The 19,577-nt window shown below is 33.8% G+C and overlaps 1 protein-coding gene across 1 annotated transcript in view; it reads right to left on the bottom strand.

Annotated features, from left to right (window-relative positions):
* LOC149422204 (uncharacterized) overlaps positions 1-18,659 on the bottom strand; it is a 386,407-nt gene extending 367,748 nt beyond the window's left edge. Inside the window, exons 1-2 of the mRNA XM_089633548.1 lie at positions 18,614-18,659; positions 16,927-18,236 (exon numbers count right to left, since the gene is read on the bottom strand). Coding sequence (XP_089489674.1) covers positions 16,927-18,236; positions 18,614-18,659 — 1,356 coding nt within the window. The remainder of the gene's footprint in view (positions 1-16,926; positions 18,237-18,613) is intronic.
* Positions 18,660-19,577: the final 918 nt, after the last annotated feature.

Below are 19,577 nucleotides of genomic sequence, written 5' to 3' on the forward strand. Positions count from 1 at the left end.
GGAAGAGAAACATAAAGAAACTGAAGGTGAATACTGGTCAGGAGGATGTAGCAAAGTCAGGAAAGGTATGCAGAGCAAAACAAATTAAGCCTGTACTGTGTACTAATTGTAAATACAAATGTTCTGAATCTTTTTGGAAGTTGATCGATTAAAATATTTTAATATTTATGATTCCATGAATCCTAGCTAGCAGTGGTTATTTTTTTTGAGAGAGATGGACATAACATACGTGTACGTAAGATTTTTTATGGCAACCTTAGATATAAGCAATAATACCATAAGCACTGCATTAAAAAAGAAAACAGACAGCTTCCTTCAAAAGGATGATTTAGTTGATGGTGTTATGAATCACATCAACAGCTTTAATAGAGTGGAATCACACTATTGTAGTGCAAGATCAGCTCGGATCTCCAAATATCCAAAAGATGTACAATTTGTACAAATAGAAGTGTGTCTCGGTAGGTAATCTCTATGTTACACACTCTACATACAGGAAAATATTCGATACCAAATTCAATATTTATTTTTTTAAATCAAAAAAGAACCTTTGCGCATTTTGTGTATATTACAACTATAGTACTGCAAATGAGAAATTAGAAAAAATAATAATATTCTGAACACATTCAGAATGTAAAGCTATCTCGACAAGAAAAAGATAAAAACATTACCAAGACCACTGATGATCCTGTAGTTGCCATTTATGACTTTCAAGCTGTTGTGCCGTTGCCGAATGGCAATATATCTATTTTTTTTATAAGAGCAAGTTAAACGTTATAACTTCTGTATTTACAATACCAAAACACGACAGGGCCATTGTTACATGCGGCATGAGGGTGTAGCTAAAAGAGGCGCAATTGAAATGTCTACCTGCGTGTACACATTTTTAAAAGACCTATGCCGAGGGAAATGGGAAGTGATCTTTTATTCTGATAACTGTGTGGCACATAATAAAAACAAATTTTTATTTTCCATGTACATGCATGCACTATGAATACTTGATATTCAAATCATTACCTATAAATATCTAATTGTTGGGCACTCAGAGAACGAAAGAGACTCCATTCATTATTGCAACGACAGAGAAAAGGTCAGGGTTTTAAAACAAGGCCTAATATTTATTCCAACGGAATTAGCGATGATCGTGTTCCAAGAAGACAATGAACCTCGTTATAAGTTAACAGAAATGGAAACAACGGACTTCATTGACTAGAAGAAGGTATGTGAGAAGACTGGAAAAAATTTCTCAATAATCACGGACAAAAATAAATGCATTTGGAATAAAGTTAAGATTTTCCAGATCACTAAAGATGAACCGTCAGTTATCAAATACAAAAGCACCAACACCGAGGATCCATTCAATCAGAGTATTAATGTGAGAGAGCGACTAAAGAATGTTTGGAATGAGAATAGTATAATTGTAGGACCAGCTTATACACATACAGTTCCACCTACAATTCCGCCGAATAAAAATCGTGATTTCTTATTTCTTTGCCAAAGTGGTGTTATACCAAAAAAACCTCATAATTTTTTTGAATTAATTTAACTGCCAATACAGACCGCGATGTACAAGAAGAAAATAACGATGAAGGTTCATTGTAGGTTTCCAGGGAATCAACACATATTTGTTTTATTTTTTTGTTCTTAAAGATTTCTGTAAAAAAAATTAAATACTTTTATTCAAAAGGTTTTCTGTTATTTTTGATACTTACCTACTTTTTACTCTTGGTTTTCTGTAAATTTTGTTACTTACCTACTTTTTACTCTTGGTTTTCTGTTAATTTTGTTACATACTTTTATTCTTAAGGTTTTCTGTTATTTTTGTTACATATATTATATCACGCTTCTCATAAATAAATTTATAAGCACAAATATATATTTTTTTCATTTTTATTCCACCTTACTCCCATCAATTGTCGTATTGACAAACTATAGGAGTGAGTGGGTGAGTACTGTTGAAAATGTATTTATGATTATAAACAGCATGGAAAAACATGCAGAAATAAGAATTATTAATTATTTTAAGCAATAGTTAATAGCAATTAGCCTGAAACAGTCGTCCACATTGAAAAAATCTCCCGAGAAACAATTATTAATTTATTTATCCATCTAAACTCGTAATATTATTACTATGCTTCACTGAGATAATTTGAGATGATTACCAAACACTCCACGCAACAGTGAGATATTTCCAGATTTACGTATACTTTGTCAAAATTAGTATGAAAAAATTAATTATTTTTCTATTATTACAATTTTGTGTTGATGTTAAATAATTGACCTTTCTTATACCATATCATTAATCTGCAAGATTAGTTAATTTGATGCTGCTAGAGCTCACGCAAACCTAAAAGTCCTATTATCTCAGAACAGCATTTTTTAAGATATCCCACTATTGCTTTAAGGTGACGATATTACGTATCGACTGTCGAAATTCATTTAGGCTCACACCAAAAAATTCAATGCTTCGACTTGACGGTGAGTTGACAACTCTGGATAAAGGAGAATGGTAAACATAATTAGTGGAGTGTTGATTGAGGAACAGCAATTTATTATTTCAGAGTCTACGGGAAGGGATGTTGAACTGGATTAGTTGCAACAAAGCAGGTGTGCCAGTAATACTGTTGATAATTTTGAATATGCAAATAAGATCGTAGTCTTTTCGACGTTTTTCTAAAGAAGAAATGTTTAAAGTTTGTTTAATTTCATAAAATGAGTACTCGCCTCTTTCAAGTCCTAACCTCCAAGCAATTCCTCGTAGGAAGCCATTATTAGCTGGCTTTGCCCGAGATAAGAAAACGAAAGCAAAAAAAACTTTTTGAAAAATGTGAAATAATCAATTTGTGAGGCGGGTATAGGTATCACCACCCTGAAAACCAAACATTGGATAACTAAAACCTCTGCCATAGGTCACCCCAAGTGGTTTGCAATGTTTGGTGATTTAGCAGGGATGCCCGGGTTCATAGAGTGAGGATTGTCTAGTTCTTGGCGACAGATGCGTCTGCCCACCTACTGTGTGGCGGACTGGATTTGGAGAGACTGATTAGAAAGACCTTTTTACATCTCCAGCAGGAATCTCTCGACACATTGCCTTACACCGCAGTGGGAGGGATGAATTCAAAAGTCCGTCGATCATGGAAACACTGAATTCCTAGATTCCTACCCATCCCTCAAAACCTTTTTCCTTCTTAGATCTTCATCTCATTTCTTTCCGTAAAAAAACACTCCACACAGAATCACCGAAGATGACATAGGCCCTGAAAAAAAAAAATCTCGTCAGGACCTCCTATGTGAAACTAATGGTAAAACACAGCAATATCTTGTCTACATTTTGACAGAATAATGGGTATTTACAAGCGATAAACTTGTTACTAGACTCCAAAGTCAACCATTCTAATGTTGTGTTGCACTACCTCCTTCTTTAGCTTGTGTTTACATGTTTTATGTTGTGTTTACACATCTGCCCTGATGATGGACTTTGCAATGCTGTCCGAAACGTTGGCTAAAGAAGGAGCAGCGCAACACGGCATAATACCCCAAAAAACAAATCACCATCATTCTAAGATTGTTTATATAGGTAGGTTGAGGTGTTTTGAAGAAAAACGGAGCTAAACAAATCATCCAAATATTGTTATTATTATTACTATTAAATAACGTTTTCTACTATGTGTTTACTAGCATGTTTAAAATAAGTTGATATTATTATTGTTTAATGTGTACTTTTTACTATTATTTTTCTTTTCCTTTCTACTTTATTGAATAAACAGTTATTTATTTTTGTATTCAATATCACCGCATGATGAGAACATTTTTTAAATGAATTGATGACCTTACTTTTATTAGGCTTCTGTCAATATTTATAATTTGTTATCACTCTGTTAAATATTTCTAATAAACAAAAACATGTTGTGAATAACGTTTTTCCGTATTTTTATTCTTAATTGATTGTGAGTTTTAGACATAACCCTTTCAATACCAGTGTTCTTCCTAAGGAACGTGGAGAAAAATATAATTTCTCTGTATCGTGTGAAACAATTAGCCCCGAATTTTACGTATCGCTTATGTAATATATTCCTTATACTGGTTTTTTTCTGCTAAGTTGCAATTCTTATTCTAGCGAAAAATACCGTAAATATAATGATAGATTTAGCCTGTTTTGCTCTGATTGGGAACCATTATTGCGTTTGTATTTAAATGTTATTTTTATACTTATTAAATTTAAAAAATGTTAAGGTCATAGATTTTTTTTCTTATTAAAAAATAACCCTTTGAGGCCTAAATAATAAAAATGAAATTACAATAAAAGTCAGTTGGCAAATAAAAATGTTCCTACAAAAAATTTCATATAATTATTTAAGACGGTAGTGGAAACAAAATTGCAGTACTGAAAAGGTAAACATGTTTTTATGTAACATTTATGACTTTGCGCCCAAAAATTGGCATCTATCTTAATAAAATTATTAGAAACAATACAATTACATTTATAATTTTTTGTGTTGCCACAAATATTCATTTATAAGACGCAGTATGTATTTTTAAATGGCATGTATAGTTTTGCACACATTGCTCTGTTCTGCTTAAATAAACTATCTTTATTATTAACACCGAAGAAGGCACGTTTACGTCCGAAACTAGTTTGCTTTACGCTTGTTATACATGAGGGATATAATATATAAATATCTGTGGGCATGGCCATAGAATCTCTTACGACCGTCACAGATATCTTATACCTATTACCAATCTGTAACGAATGTATGGAACTGATGAGCTATATAGTGAGATATGCGGCGCCTTTATATTACATTCCTCGTGTGTAACAAGCTTTAAACTCATATATACAATATTTTACAAAAAGTATAGTTTTTAATTATGTTTCACCACAAAGTTACTAGCTTAAAAAATATAAGCCTGAGTGAATATTTGACAGGTTCTTGGGCTCACAAATAATATGAAGTAACTATGAATACATAATGTAGTGTTATTCTGAAGTATATTGTTGGTTTTGCCCTGCTTTTTTACCCTAATGTTGTATTTGTAGTTGCTTGTTGGATATGTTTTTGAACTTTAGATCTAGTGTTTCTAAGACAGTGGTTATTTCTTGTGATTTGTATTTATATGAAAACAAAGGAGTATTGTTTTAGAAAAGAGTTGTTTAATTAACATAATGTTAAGATTGATGAAGATTTCGTCAGTGCTAGTTCCTACTTAGGGACTTAATAATTTTCATTATGGTTTTTTAAGTTTTAAAAAATGATTTTAGAATATTAACGTATACGATTACCGGATGATATTATGTGAATGGCACAATATTCTCTAGTAGGCATTGTTGTAGAGTTGTATTTACTGGAATACAAGACTCGCAAGATGCACAAAAGAGGGTCTTGCACTGTACACATTACTTAGTGAATGCACCATGCACCATGCCCCGCCGAATTAACATGACAAAGTGTGTTCGTATATTAGCCAAACGAAAACATTGTATTCTACGTGAAAAGAACCAGTTTCTTATAAATAAGTAGGTAATATTTGATATTATTTCTGCCATTATTCAAGTATCGGGTGAATGAATCCATTATTATGTCATCATTCTCATACACGGTGATTGAAATGGGTTTAATTGAGTACATGTATTAAATAAAGCACACTTCTTCACAGATCACCACTTCTCACACCTACAAACACATTCATACATGCATATAAACCTAAACACTACACAAGTTATCATATAATTATTATATATCCTATATTATATGGGTATCCACTTTTAAAAGCTGTAAATTATATCGCAACTGTAACCGTCCTGTTTTGTTTCTATAATATAAATTATTATAAGTAGATAAATCGTTAATTGCCATATATTAATTCAATACATTTCCATTATTGCAATGTGTAATTAGCACAACGAATTAACACCAGTGCCTCGATTCTCAACGAAGTCATTTCACTCGAACAACGAGTGTTTCGACTCACTCGTAGTTCGATTGACGTTTGGCGTATGTAATTATGTACATTCGACAAGATTCAAGAATAAGAATTTCGATCAATGTATGTATTCTCCACGGCGATTGCGAGCGGCCTGGATTGGAGAATCGATACTTATATTGGCTATGACGTGAAAAACGATTGATCTATTACAAATAATTATAAGCAATAATTAGTCGTCTGAAATATCCATACAAATTGAAAATATCTCCCGAGTAAAAATAAATTCCGCCGACGGAAATTGAACCAGCACCTTCTGATGTCCGGTCAGGTGCTCTGGACCACTGAGCTACGTCGGTGTATTAATGTCAACGGTGCTTTTAAATTTTTATAGTTTTTATTAATTTGAATCTTGTTATTACATTTTTGATTAAACATAACATTTTAGCGACGTACTTACAGTCACCGTGTAAAAGTGACTGGAATATTTTTTGTACTGTTTCCAAAATCATTATTCGACAATAAAAACTGTTGCATATTACAGTGGCCCTCTTTTCCATTTCCTGTTTTTTGTCCAGACTTCACATAGATTGACATGCACAAAATAATGACAGGACAGACACAGTATTATATTACCTATTACCTTTGTCATTCTTTTTGAACAAGACATTAAAAAAAGTATGTTGAGATTCTGAATTGGAATCCACAATTGGAAGACATAACTTGTGTCACGAATTGTCTAGTAAAGTACTAACAATTTCAAAGATAATTGAAATAAAATTTATTCTATTTTTTAATAGTTTTAACAAACAATTAATAACCATCCATATTATTAAAATGTAAAAACAAAAGCCATACACACAAAATTTCAATCTAATTCACTAGGCCCTAACTTGTTCTAATTTTGAGTTATAGCCGTTTTACACGATCGCAAAGTATACGTTTAAAAAGTCAACTGGTTCGATTATCATTTCTGGGACCCCTTCTATTTATAATCTTTATTAATGAGTTGTGCGAGCTACCAATCGGTGGTAAAATTATTACATTCGCAGACGATATGGTAGCTATCTTTGAAGGAGATGACTGGACTGACACACACAAACTTGCTGAAAGTGGAATTAATGTGATAAAACAATGGCTCAGCAAAAATCTACAACACTGAACACTTCTAAAACCAAATACATGAGATTCAGCTCCACTATAAAGGGACAACCTAGTACAACACACACAATAAAAACACATAATCATGACTGTTACTCCTATAATACTGAACCTAACTCCAATTGTGAAGATCTTGAATGTGTGAAAAACATCAAGTACCTAGGTGTTATAATAGACAATCATCTTAAGTGGAATTATCACATTGACAATCTTACAACTAGGGTAAGAAAACTTACTCATATTTTCTTTGCAGTGCGAAACATAATTAGACAAGTAGATCTAAGAAAAATATATTTCGGACTTTGCAACCCCCTCTTAATGTGTGGTTGCATTGGCTGGGGAGCATCAGGAAGATCAATTCTAGATCCGCTTATGAAGGCCCAAAAATCAATAATTAATTAAAGTCATAATGCGCAAACCATATAGGTTCTCTAGCGATGAGCTCTTTAAACAATTGAATGTACTTGATGTTCGTCAAAACTATATAAAAAAGGTTATTATTCATGTACATAAAAATCTAGACAATATTAATAAAATTGACCATAAACACATCACAAGAAGCCACACTAGAAATGACCTCATGATCCCAACGAGCAATACGGCGAAGTATCAAAAGACACACACATACTTGGGACCTAAACTGTACAACAAAATCCCCCCTGAATTAAACATAAAAATTTATTTATTTATATACTAGCTGTACCCCTCCACGCGTTGCTGTGGTTCAATCTGTCTGTGCAGATAGAGAAACAATAGCGTGTGTTGCTTTTACGTCCAACAGATGGGCATGTTTGAAAAAAAAAACATATTTTTACCTCTCACCGGTGACATCTAATGTAATTATATACATAATATAATGTATGTATATAAAAACACACGCGTATCTGAATGCAACTTTGTGTCAAAATTTAAAAAAAAAACACTGATAGTTCAATAAAATTATCACTTTTCTGAAATAGGCTTTTTTGTAACTCGAAACCAATGTAGTCAGGCAATCAGAAAGAAATATTAATTATATTTATTTTATTAGTGGTATTCAAACAAAGTTAATTTATTTTAATTATTATAATTATGTATATCCACAAAGTGTTTGCTACAAGTGAAAAAAAAAAAAAAAATATTTACTTATTCACGCCTTGGAAGGCTTTTACATGTATGCATTTTTATAAGTAAGCTGTTCAGGAGTACAGTAATAAGTGTATAATTCATCAATAAACTGAATATGAACGATATAAGCAGATAAAATACAAGTTATCATATATAGTCCTGATGAACGAAGGAGTTCAATAATTGTTTATAATAACAAGAGGACAAAATAAGTACTTAAGGTACTACGTTAGTACTTACTCATTCACAACTATATTGCACACTGTTTTTGTACTTTCCCTTTCGAACACCATTACTTTAGACTTACTTACATTCATCATTAACTTATTCTTCATACGTATTTCGTTAATGCTAGACAAGAGAGACGGTACATCTTCCACACTGTTAGCAATCAGCACCGCATCATCAGTATACAACATTCTTTCAGATTACTCAAATTTGCGCCCAATCCCACCTCTTTCAATTCTTGCATTCAATTATCCATGTATAGATTGAATAACAACGGTGACATTATGCAGCCTTCACTCTAACGCATGCAACGCTTCCCTCATACAGAGATGCAATTGCCTGAGTCAGATTCGTATTCACTCCATACTTGGACAACACCTTCCATAGCTTTTTCACGCCGTTTATCATAATTATAACATATAATCTCAACATAATTAGGTACTATAAATTTAGATTTGTTAAAATAAAAATGAACAAGATTTTTTTTTTGTCAGCATGTTTGTAATTAACAAACTTTTATTTCGCCCTGTTGGGTATTTTAAAGATCGTAGAAAATATAAACGTAAAAGGGTCACATAATTTTTTTTATAAATCTTCTAATAGAAGGGATTTGGATGCAGCATATTATAGATCAGAAAAATTGATATACCAAAAAATCTTTTGTATAGAAATTATATCTCGTTGCAACTATTTCAGATCTTACGTTATTTTCATTGTGATCTTTGTGTCTTTTAAATAAAATAAGACTCATAAATTGAATTACATGTTTTTTATACAATTCTTGGGCAAAGCCATTTAAGGCAAAGGTAAAGCAAAGAAAGGCAAGATCGTTTTATTAAGTCACTAGTTTTAAGTCAGTAGTTATAAGCCTTAGTCGTAATTCACTAGATATAAGTCTGAGAGGTCACTAACTTTAAGTCGGTAGTTATAAGCCTTAGTCATAAGCCACTGGATATAAGTCTTAGATGTGAGTTACTAGTTATTATTATGAATCTTAAAGGCCAGATATATTTATTCCCCCCCTGAGGTTATTTCAGCTAAATATGATTTACGATTATTAGTGTTGAGTGTTGTGTTGTCTGATTTAATATTTCATTTCATGTTTTCTTATTTATCATTTCAAATTAACTTCATTTTTTCTAATCTCGATGGGTAAAATCCTTTACATAAATTCGCGTCTGTGTGTCACCTTTCCTTTCATCTTTTCTATGTATAGTCTGTTTATGCTACGTTTTGTCTATGGGCTTTTATGTGAAAACAACGGGATTGGGTTAAAATGTGCAAATCATTTTGATATTCTTGTATCCTTACATTTTACAAAATTCGCTTTCATTCGAAGTATAAAAGCCTTTGAGTTAACATTCGACACCTTAAAGCCTCTGATCTAACAACTAGAATCATTGCAAATTCATCTGAATAAAAACGCAATAAATAAATCTGTTAAAAAAGTGTTTTAATAACAACCATCTCTCATCCATCCATCTATCTCTGTGCGTATCCTTGCGCAAAGAAACGAAGGACTTCAAGAAAAGCAGCTAGCCTTACAACCGACGGCAAAAGTCCTGGAGACATACGCAGGGAGCCACCAATTAGTATTATTAAAATGTGATTATTGGTGGTAGATGCTTTAAGAAAATAAGTACTCGCTTATCACACGCAAGTTTTCTATTCAAAACCAGAAATAATTATAATGTTTTAATAATTATTAACATGATCACTATGCATTTTTATTCCACGCCATTATCCTATCCCTATGTACTGCGTAGGTACAGCACACAATGTGTAGTCGTTAGCGTGGCGACCCCGGTAGGTACCTGAGCAGTGCGTGCAGGCAGAGTGATTACGAATGGATAGGTGGGTATCGGAATAAAAAGATTCCACTTGAATAATACCCCTCCATTCGCCTAGGAGTTCAGCTCACATGACCCTACACAATGCGTTTTGCTAGACCCCTTTGGCTATGAGACAGTGATATATAACTCGGAACCAAATACGTTTTTAAAATTGTTCACTAATTAATTGTTGTTAATACACGCAAAATCAAAATAAGCCGGATGAATAGACCAAGTAATTTAGAACCAATAAATATGATTTTATTTTTATGTATACTTTTCCTCGGGACTTATATCATAATTGGGGAGGATCTTTTCAAAAATTAAAGAGAGAAGGTTCTGAAAAGGAAAACTGTATGAGGTTGGCTAGAAATTTGGGGGTCAGCGTGTCCAGGAGTGATATATGTATGAATCCATCCATCCCACTGCGGGTGCAAGGCGATGGGTCAATAGAATCCGGCTGGAGAGGTGAGAGAGTCTCCTTCGACCTACCTCTCCCAATCCGGCCCCACGCACTTGGTGGGCAAATGCATACGCCGCCATGACCTGCATAAACTTCTCCCAGTAAACATGAGAAGTTCTGCAAAGTCACCAAACGTAGCGAACCACCTGGGGAGACCCATTTTTAAAATCAAAATACTGCGTGACCATTTCCTAATCAAATTTTAGTCATTCAGAATATATCTGAACACGTGACAAGCAGATGACCTTGTCCGAATAAATTTAATGAACAAGATTCGAAAATATTATTATTTTTAAGAACACGAGTTACGACTTCCTCATAATAAATTTGTGCTTTACTGATAATTTGTTTTGAGATTTGTCAATTCATTAGTTATAGGCTTCCAGTTCTGTTTTTAAGAGGAAAACATTTTATAAAACAAGATTCGTTTGAAATAGAGCAGAAATGCTTTACTTGCATATAAAGATTCACTGTGAATTTTTTCATGCGAATAACATATTAAGTAACAAGTAACAGAAAAAAACGTGTTTTTAATAATTTTCGGAGCTTACTTTGCGATTTTTTTCTATCTAGGAAAATTCATATAATTATCGTTTCGGCATAACAAGTGTATAGATATTATCTTCAAAAATAACGTATATTTTTTTGGATTTTAAAAACTTAAAGAGTTAACGAGAAACTTGTTATAAATCGATAGAAATTGGGTATGTTGGGGATTAACGTTGTGTTCATCATTGTGTTTTATTGTTCTCAGTTAATTACTGTTATAGTTGGATCTTTAATCCGACTCTTTGTAAATGAGAAAATCAATCACGTATTTTTATAAATATTTAAGTGCTTGATAATACCTGTCGTTACTAAATGAATTGCATAGAATCAGTGAACTCCTAGGGAACTAGGGCCTAGACAAAAGTATTCCCCTCTATGCGCAGGCGGAGCAATGAACCCTGGACCCATTCATCGGAGCATATAAACCATCCTGAGCTATCGAGGGCACTCTTTCTGCCTAGCCCCACGGAGACCATTGTACGTAATGTTTGATAAATAGACAGGGCTTACGTTTTATTTCATTCGTATTAAAATTACTAATTAGGTATCAAATACAAAAATAAGTCCTGTTAAGTCACAGGAATATTAGCTGAGAAAATAAATTCCATAATGCCAACATTTATTATATTTTAATCCAGGCTGTACTTTTAATCCACCTAGATCTGTAGAAATGGGTTACATGATATTTTATCAAAATGAAAATTCAACACACTTCAAAAGTGATATAGAGTCATTAAAATTAATGAAAAAAACTAGGTTTAATACTTACCTATGTAACCTATTTAACATAGTTTTTGTTTCATCACTTTTCATGACTTCATATCACTTTTTGTAAGTGTGTTGAATTGCCATTTTGATGAGATACCCGGTCACCGTAGAAATGTATTATATATTTGTACAGAGCCTTTGAGGTGATTTTGCACAAAAACGGTGCTATAAAAATCATTCAAACATCATAGTTAAATTATGTGAAGAAATTATTGAATACTCATTATTGCTTTTACTCGAACTACCTAATATTATTAATAACAAATAATTAATAAAAATACTCCCCTCTACCAAAGCCAATGAACAATAAACCATTTGATTATCATTGGACCGATAAATAATTACGTTTTGATTGTTTAAATTTTTATTTCTGGGGGGATCGCATTACATTATTTAGGACAGATAGCGACCCGTATTGCTTTTTTCATACAAAACATAAATTTGATTTGAGATCAAAATACTCCACCAAACTGAAAATTTATTTTTGTAATCAAAAAGCAGATATTGCTTTATTCATTTGACTTTTAAATTATAAAATATAGGAATATACGTGGATTTTTTCGTCTTTCTAATATTTTTTATGATATTTTTTAACAAATATCAAAACACGTAAACACTATAAGAATTCAATTTATCACGATTTTTGAGGCCATCTCTGACAATTTTTTTGTGAGATAACGGTACCATTAAAAAAATAATCTTTACCAATCTACTATGTAAATGAAATGAAATATAAATTAAAAAATAAAACATGACAAAAATACGTTATTTATGTCTGATTTTAAAATTTATATACGAAAAATTTGTGTACCAATGTAAATCGGTCGGTTGAAAATTAAATTTAAGCCCATAAAAATAGATTTTTAAACATTTAATGATTTTTATAATTTTAAAGTTTAGTATATTTGGCAGAAAGGGTAAGATTTTTTTTTTAGTAATTAATATTAAGTAACAAATAATTTTCAAACTTCGTTAGCACATATTTCTACTAGATATTTACTGTAGGTACCTTTCGAATATTTTTTTTTTGTTTGGCTGAGTATTTTGGCTTCAAATTCAAATTTAAGTCTTGTATGAAAATTGAACCACAACGTTTTTCCCTATGTATGATATTTTTTTTCGATACTTTAAAGTATTCATGATATATTGGAATTTGTGTTGCAATTTGTGTTTCAATTTGTGTTGCAATTTGTGTTGCCATTTGTGTTACAAGTTGATACTGAAATCCTACAGCCGACTAAATATTATCTAAAAATAGAAGAAACTCATCAATATGTTCCATTGAGCGGATGTTTTCATGTATAATGTTAATTTTGTTTTGATCTCCAGATAAATTCTTTAGACTTTACTAATAAACGTATTTTAAATTTACCAATTAGATTTTAATGATTGTTTACCAATTATTTAACGACATGTTTATTAGTAATTGGGTTTGAGTTTATAGATGTATTCTAAGATAAATTTAGTAATTGATTATTGATTTTAATTTTTTAAGGAAATGTGTTATCTTTGGATAATGGAGTACTAAACCTTTCAGTTGCAGAGAAGGAGATTAGGTGATAATAATTTGGTAAGTAATGTTATTTGAAGGAGATATTTTTTCTTTTTTATATTTTTTCCAAAAAACCTTATATTAAAAAAATATATGTAAATATATATATATTATATTTATATTTTACACATAACATCATACTATAACATTGAATCTAAGTAAGAATCGTGGCTCCCTTATCAGGCACAAGAGCTCCTCTTTTCTGATAAGGTATACATGACCAATTATGTACCTAAATATTATATTTTGCAAAATATGTATGTACTAATGTAACTATGATCTATATTAAAATAATAAAAAAAAATCCGAATAATAATTTCGTTGTTTTGCGTCCTAACACTCGAGTAAAACCATCTAACAAAAAGCCATAACCATTCTGTAGGAAAGGGTACCACCGATCTTTCACCTCTGCGATACAGAAATACACAAGGCACTTGAACAAACTGCACAATGAGTAAACGAGTTCATAGGCTAGACGTATTTTGTTCTCCAATTCAAAGGGATTTGTTGAAACTAGGAATAAACCCACAACAGAATTGCTTTGTCTAGATCTGTAGATTCTAATTCCTTTTAACCTTTGTTGTGTGGTTCAGTCAACATTCAACGAATCTAGGGTAAATTTTAACAATACTCAGGCTAAGCAGGAAGCTCTTTGATCTGATTATGTAGTTTTAACGGATGGTAATTGTAACCTAAACAATTGAGCATTAAGAAAAACATTCTAAGAGTTTGATTAACCGAATATAAGAGAGACAATTAGTTAAAACTATATTTGTTTAGGTGTGAAATTGGTGATTTTTTAAAAATATTTTATTGAGACGATGTAGAAAAAGTCGCACTCCTGATGAAAAAGACACCAAAATTTTCGTACAGTTGCCAACCAGATAAACTTTCGAAACTCCTGGTGCAATGTCCTAAAACTAGTATATTTAATTGTAATGAGGGCAATGACACCGTATCACAGCAGTTAATTCTAGTCATTGTGTTATATACCGGTCACTTCTAAAAATCTTCAAAAATCTCCCTCGCCATATGCTTAGCTAAGCACGGTTCAATAAACTCCAGTCTGCAAAATATTGAATAGTACCTTATTTCTGTGCATTAGTCCCACACGAGTTATCTTTGGGGAGGTTGTGTCGTATTTATTTGATGGAAATTAAGGAGAGGAGGTTCTGGGAAGAAATAAGATATGATGGGTGGGTCGGAATCTGGGGATCGGTGTGTCCTGGAATAAAAGACTTACAAAACCATCCCTCCCACTGCGGTGCAAGTCGATGGGTCTAGAGAGTCCAGTCGTAGAGGTATAAGGGTCTCCCTCAACCAAAAACATGCAAACTGAACAGGGTTTTAAGACAACAAATTTTTATTTTCTTAGATATTTTAAGACTTCTAAGTCTATAATATCAAGGTAATATTTTAAACACTCATATGCGATAAAAATTGTGAGGCGCATATGACGTTGTTCAATTTGTATACACTTTTAATTCGGTAAATTTAAATGATTGACCATTTCATGGAAAATAAGAATCTAGAAAACGAAAAAAAGGCGTTCCCAATCTGAACTGCCATGCAGTTGGGCAGACGTATCCGCCGCAAAGACCTGGACAAATCTCACCCCAAGTCACACCAAACGTAGCGAACCACTTGGGGTGACCTATGGCAGAACCATTGGTTATCCAATTAATGGTTCCCGGGGATATTATCTATATTATTGCATCACCAACTTTTATACTAGTGATACCTACAGCAGGAAGACCATCTCCGATCTCACGGTTAGAATCATTATATTTATATATATATATATACGCCTAAAAAGGCTTTTACATAGAAGTGATACATGATGCAGTGTACATAGGAGAATATCTGTATTATACAGGAGATACTGACAGTAAATAGATGTAATCCATTGTAAAGAAGGTACAAATACACAATTGTAAAATTGTGATTACAAGTATAATGAGAAAATATTAAGAAATAATTAAAATAAAAACTAAATGAAGACAAAAAAAAATGAAATATGAAGCAATATTAGTAAAACGTAAGAGTAAAATAAAGTATAAAAAGAAATTAAAACATCACTACATATAAGACAAATCATTAAAACTTATTTACCAACGCTACTCTGATTCGCAGGATTTGACAAAGTGTTGGTATAGATTATGCTTAATTCTATAAATGGAGTCAATAAATAAATCAATAGCATCCCCATACTTGTTGCCCAGATCATGCATCCTATTGGTCAGTGAGTGTGTCTGATTGTTGGTCGTGTTTGTATTGCAGAATAATGTTTTATTTTGTCTTGTATTCCTAGTCGGCACATTATGCTGTCGTTCTTCGGTTGGACCAGTCGCCGCATTCCGTTTCGCTCTTGTGTTTAAATCAACTTAAAAATTAGGTACGTCTAAAAATTATTTATTATTAATAACTATTTTTAAATCAGTTCTGTTCAATAAATCAACTTCTGAATAATACCACCCGTTTTCTACTATGTCAATCTATTACGTGAGTCAAATTCCGATCTTTTGATTTCAAACAGCCATCCTGCAAGGAGCTGCATAATTACACATAAATAGACAATCAATCATATCTTTACTTTTCCTAAATTGGCAACCATCCGACACCTTCATAAAAGAGCACAATTTGTTGCACACATCGTACTAAAACTAGCGGTGAAAATGCGTCACCGCTTGAGCCGAATGGGTCCATTCTTTTTACACGCGCTTAGTCTCGTTTGATGTGTTTTTTGTGAGGATGACGCGTGGTCTGTTTTTTCAGACCTACCATCGTTTTCTGAATTCCGCCTCCAGTACGAAGACGGGCGGACATCGGACAACAGACAAGATAGAGAGCGCCGTGTGTAGTATGAAGGGAGCACCATATTATGTAGCGCGGTCCGAGTATCTATGGAGCCGAGTGTGTGGCCGCTCTTGTTTCTTGTTTACCCGTCCGACAATAGCCCGCACGCCGCCGCCGCTATTTCTGTATCAGCTCCTCTGTCGCGGTGTTATTATTGTTGTTGAGGCTGTGCGCGCGCGCAAGAGGGAGACCTTCGCAAGTGCCAGAGTACAATCATCACCATCATCAATGGCATTATGACCCGGTGACTCCTGGCTCTGTGGCACCAAATCATGCAGGGGAATGCTCAATGTTACACTTTTACTTTTCACGTCAGCCGCAGACTAATTCTTCCTGTCCAGACAAACTGATTCAGCCTGAACTCTTGCCAAATCATTTTGAACGATGCAACGTGGTATACATCAATATTTGAATACAGTCATATAATATATTATGCTGTGATCAACAAATATAATGCGTTCCAGAATAAATATAAAAGCAAAAAGACTTACCTGATTTGTATTCTTTGCAGAATATTTCCGGTGATGGTTGGGCTTCTTTCCAGGAGCTGTTGTGTGGTTGGTTGCTGTCTTCGAAGCAGGCGGTGGCACTAGTTTGTGAGAGGGATGGATCAGGGCAGGAGGTCCAGGACCGGAGAAGGGTATAGTCTGTTGATAAGGGGGTTTCCAAGGCGGATTTGTTGAATGGTCGTTTTCTTTGAGCTGGGGCGGATTGCAGGTTTCGTTTGGAGAGGAACGCGGAGAAGTTTTGTGTGGGTATGTATTTACTGTTGTGGGGATATATGTGGTTAGTGTTGGATAAGGAGATATGGGATAATATGAAGGGGTATTGGGACATGTTGCATTGTCTCTGTTGGGTAATATAACCCGCAGCGCAACATTTGTGAATGGGATATCTGTGAACTCGTGTGTTGCCCTTAATGTAGGTTTTTCCGTGAATTCTGTATTCGTGTTTGTGAATACTGTCGAATATTGCTTTGCTGGTACCTCTGAGTTGCATTGAGTCGTATTTGAAGAGATACTCAGACTTAAATCTATTAAATTTGATTCTAAACTTTGTCTTTGGTCTTTGTAATTGTTTTTTTCTTTTGTTTGAATTGTGATTCCTAAAGCTTTTGTACCTTTTCGACCTGCACATTCGGCGCCGCGATCTGAATGTGATGAGCGTGGTAAATCTAGGTTTTTGTCTGTTCGTGAAGAACTTGGTGACGGAGAAGAACTTGAACGCAGTCGGATTGCTAGTGGCTCTGGGATGAGGTGTTCCGGGATTTCCAACTCTGTGTTTGAACGGTCTAAAAGTGATGAGGTATATACAGATGACAGCGAATCTGAGTTTCTGTCTAGACGTGGAGTGATCTCCGAATGGATACACAAACGAGGTAATGTTTCTGGAATGAAATATTCGGCAAGATGGCTTTCTGAAAGGGATTCTTCCAGCAGCGGTATATTCTCTTCCGAAGTGGAAGTTGAATCTGACTCTTCGGAAACAAGTCGTCCTCGGAACAGGGTGGTCCGGTAATCTGGTGGGTCTATAAGTGGCAATGTATCTGGAATGATCAGGGGATGAATTGCCAGATCCGAGTGGAGATCTGGCGGCGCTACATCTAGGGGCGAGTGTGGCTGGCCGGGGGGGCGACGTGGCTGGTGAAGATGAAGGTTGTGATCTGGCAGCGGCGTGGTAGGGGCGGAGGGGGGGGAGAGGGGTGTGGTGGAATCCGCCGGAAGGGATGTTGGGGCCGGGTGAGCCAGCCCGGCTAGGGGAAGGGGGGAGGGCGGCCCAAGGGGGGCCCGCCAGGCGCGCCCTCAGCCCCCCCTCACCGCGCCCTCTCTCCTGCTGCCGCCCACATCCTCTGAAACCAAACAAATAATCAAATGTAATGATCCTGATGCTATTATTTAACTTTGATTAACGACAATTCATTGATTTAGAATTAAACAGTTCATATGTTCAACTTTACAAGCCTCTCGGTCAACAGGGCGGGATTGAAATGATCAAGAAATATTTAGAAAATACGCTTTACTTCATACTTAATTGGTTGTTTGATATATTATTGTATAAAAAATCAGTATATTACAAAAATGCCCCCAAGTGGTTATTCCGTATTGTAGAGTTAATTATGTGAGTGATAGATAAATGATTTAAAATTTATATTCACAGGAACGAAAAATTTCTACCGACATTCGCTCTCAGTCTTTTGCAAATGTTGTTTATTTGAATATCCCATTTAAAGTGGCAATCAACAGTCACTCCCAAATAAACATATTCATTTACCATTTCAATTTTATCGCATATGCAAGGCTGCAAAATGTTTTGATGATTACATGTAAAGTTGTGGGATATTATTTCATGTGGAGATTGTATGTGCAATATGCATCCATTTGGTTTTTTGGTATTTATGATTAGGCCTGCATCATGTGACCATTTTATTAGGGACGTAAAGTATTGTTGCATACATTTAATAGCAACGGATAATTGTTCATCGGATATGATAAAAGCCGTGTCGTCAGCATATACAAAGTGTTTAACATGTGAAAAAAGTTTTTTCGTTAATGATGCAAACACAATATAAAGCGTTGGTCCAAAAATTGACCCCTGAGGGACACCAGCACAAATTATTCCCACTAATTTTTTCTATTATTTTTACAAATATATGTCTATTAAATAAATAATTTTTAAACAAATTTAGCAGGTTTCCTCTGATTCCAATTGCTTCTTAAATTATTAATAATTTTTGCGGATCAATTGTGTCGAACGCTTTAGAATTGTCCATATATAATACATGCCTTTTATGGTTTAACTCACTATTTATATAATTCAAGAAGTTTTGTAATAATTTTTCTGTTGAAAGCCACATTGTTTTTGGTCTATTATGAAAGAAATTTCAAATTATTTGTTTAATTTTAAAGAAACATATTTTTCAATATATTTTACAAGTGCAGGCAAGATAGTTTCCTATTTCTGAGTGTTTTTCTCCTTTGTACTCGTATATCGATCTAATAATAGCACATTTAAGGTCATCAGGCATTTCAGCTTGTGATATCGTACATTCTTATGAGATATGATGTACGTACATCTTATCTCATTGAGCCTTGCCTTGGGTAAATACATGCTATGAGGTAATTCTACTGAATCTAAATTAGAT

This window comes from Hesperophylax consimilis, chromosome 7, assembly GCF_061612785.1.
Source record: "Hesperophylax consimilis isolate HC1 chromosome 7, BYU_Hcon_1.0, whole genome shotgun sequence".
Lineage (NCBI taxonomy): Eukaryota > Metazoa > Arthropoda > Insecta > Trichoptera > Limnephilidae > Hesperophylax > Hesperophylax consimilis.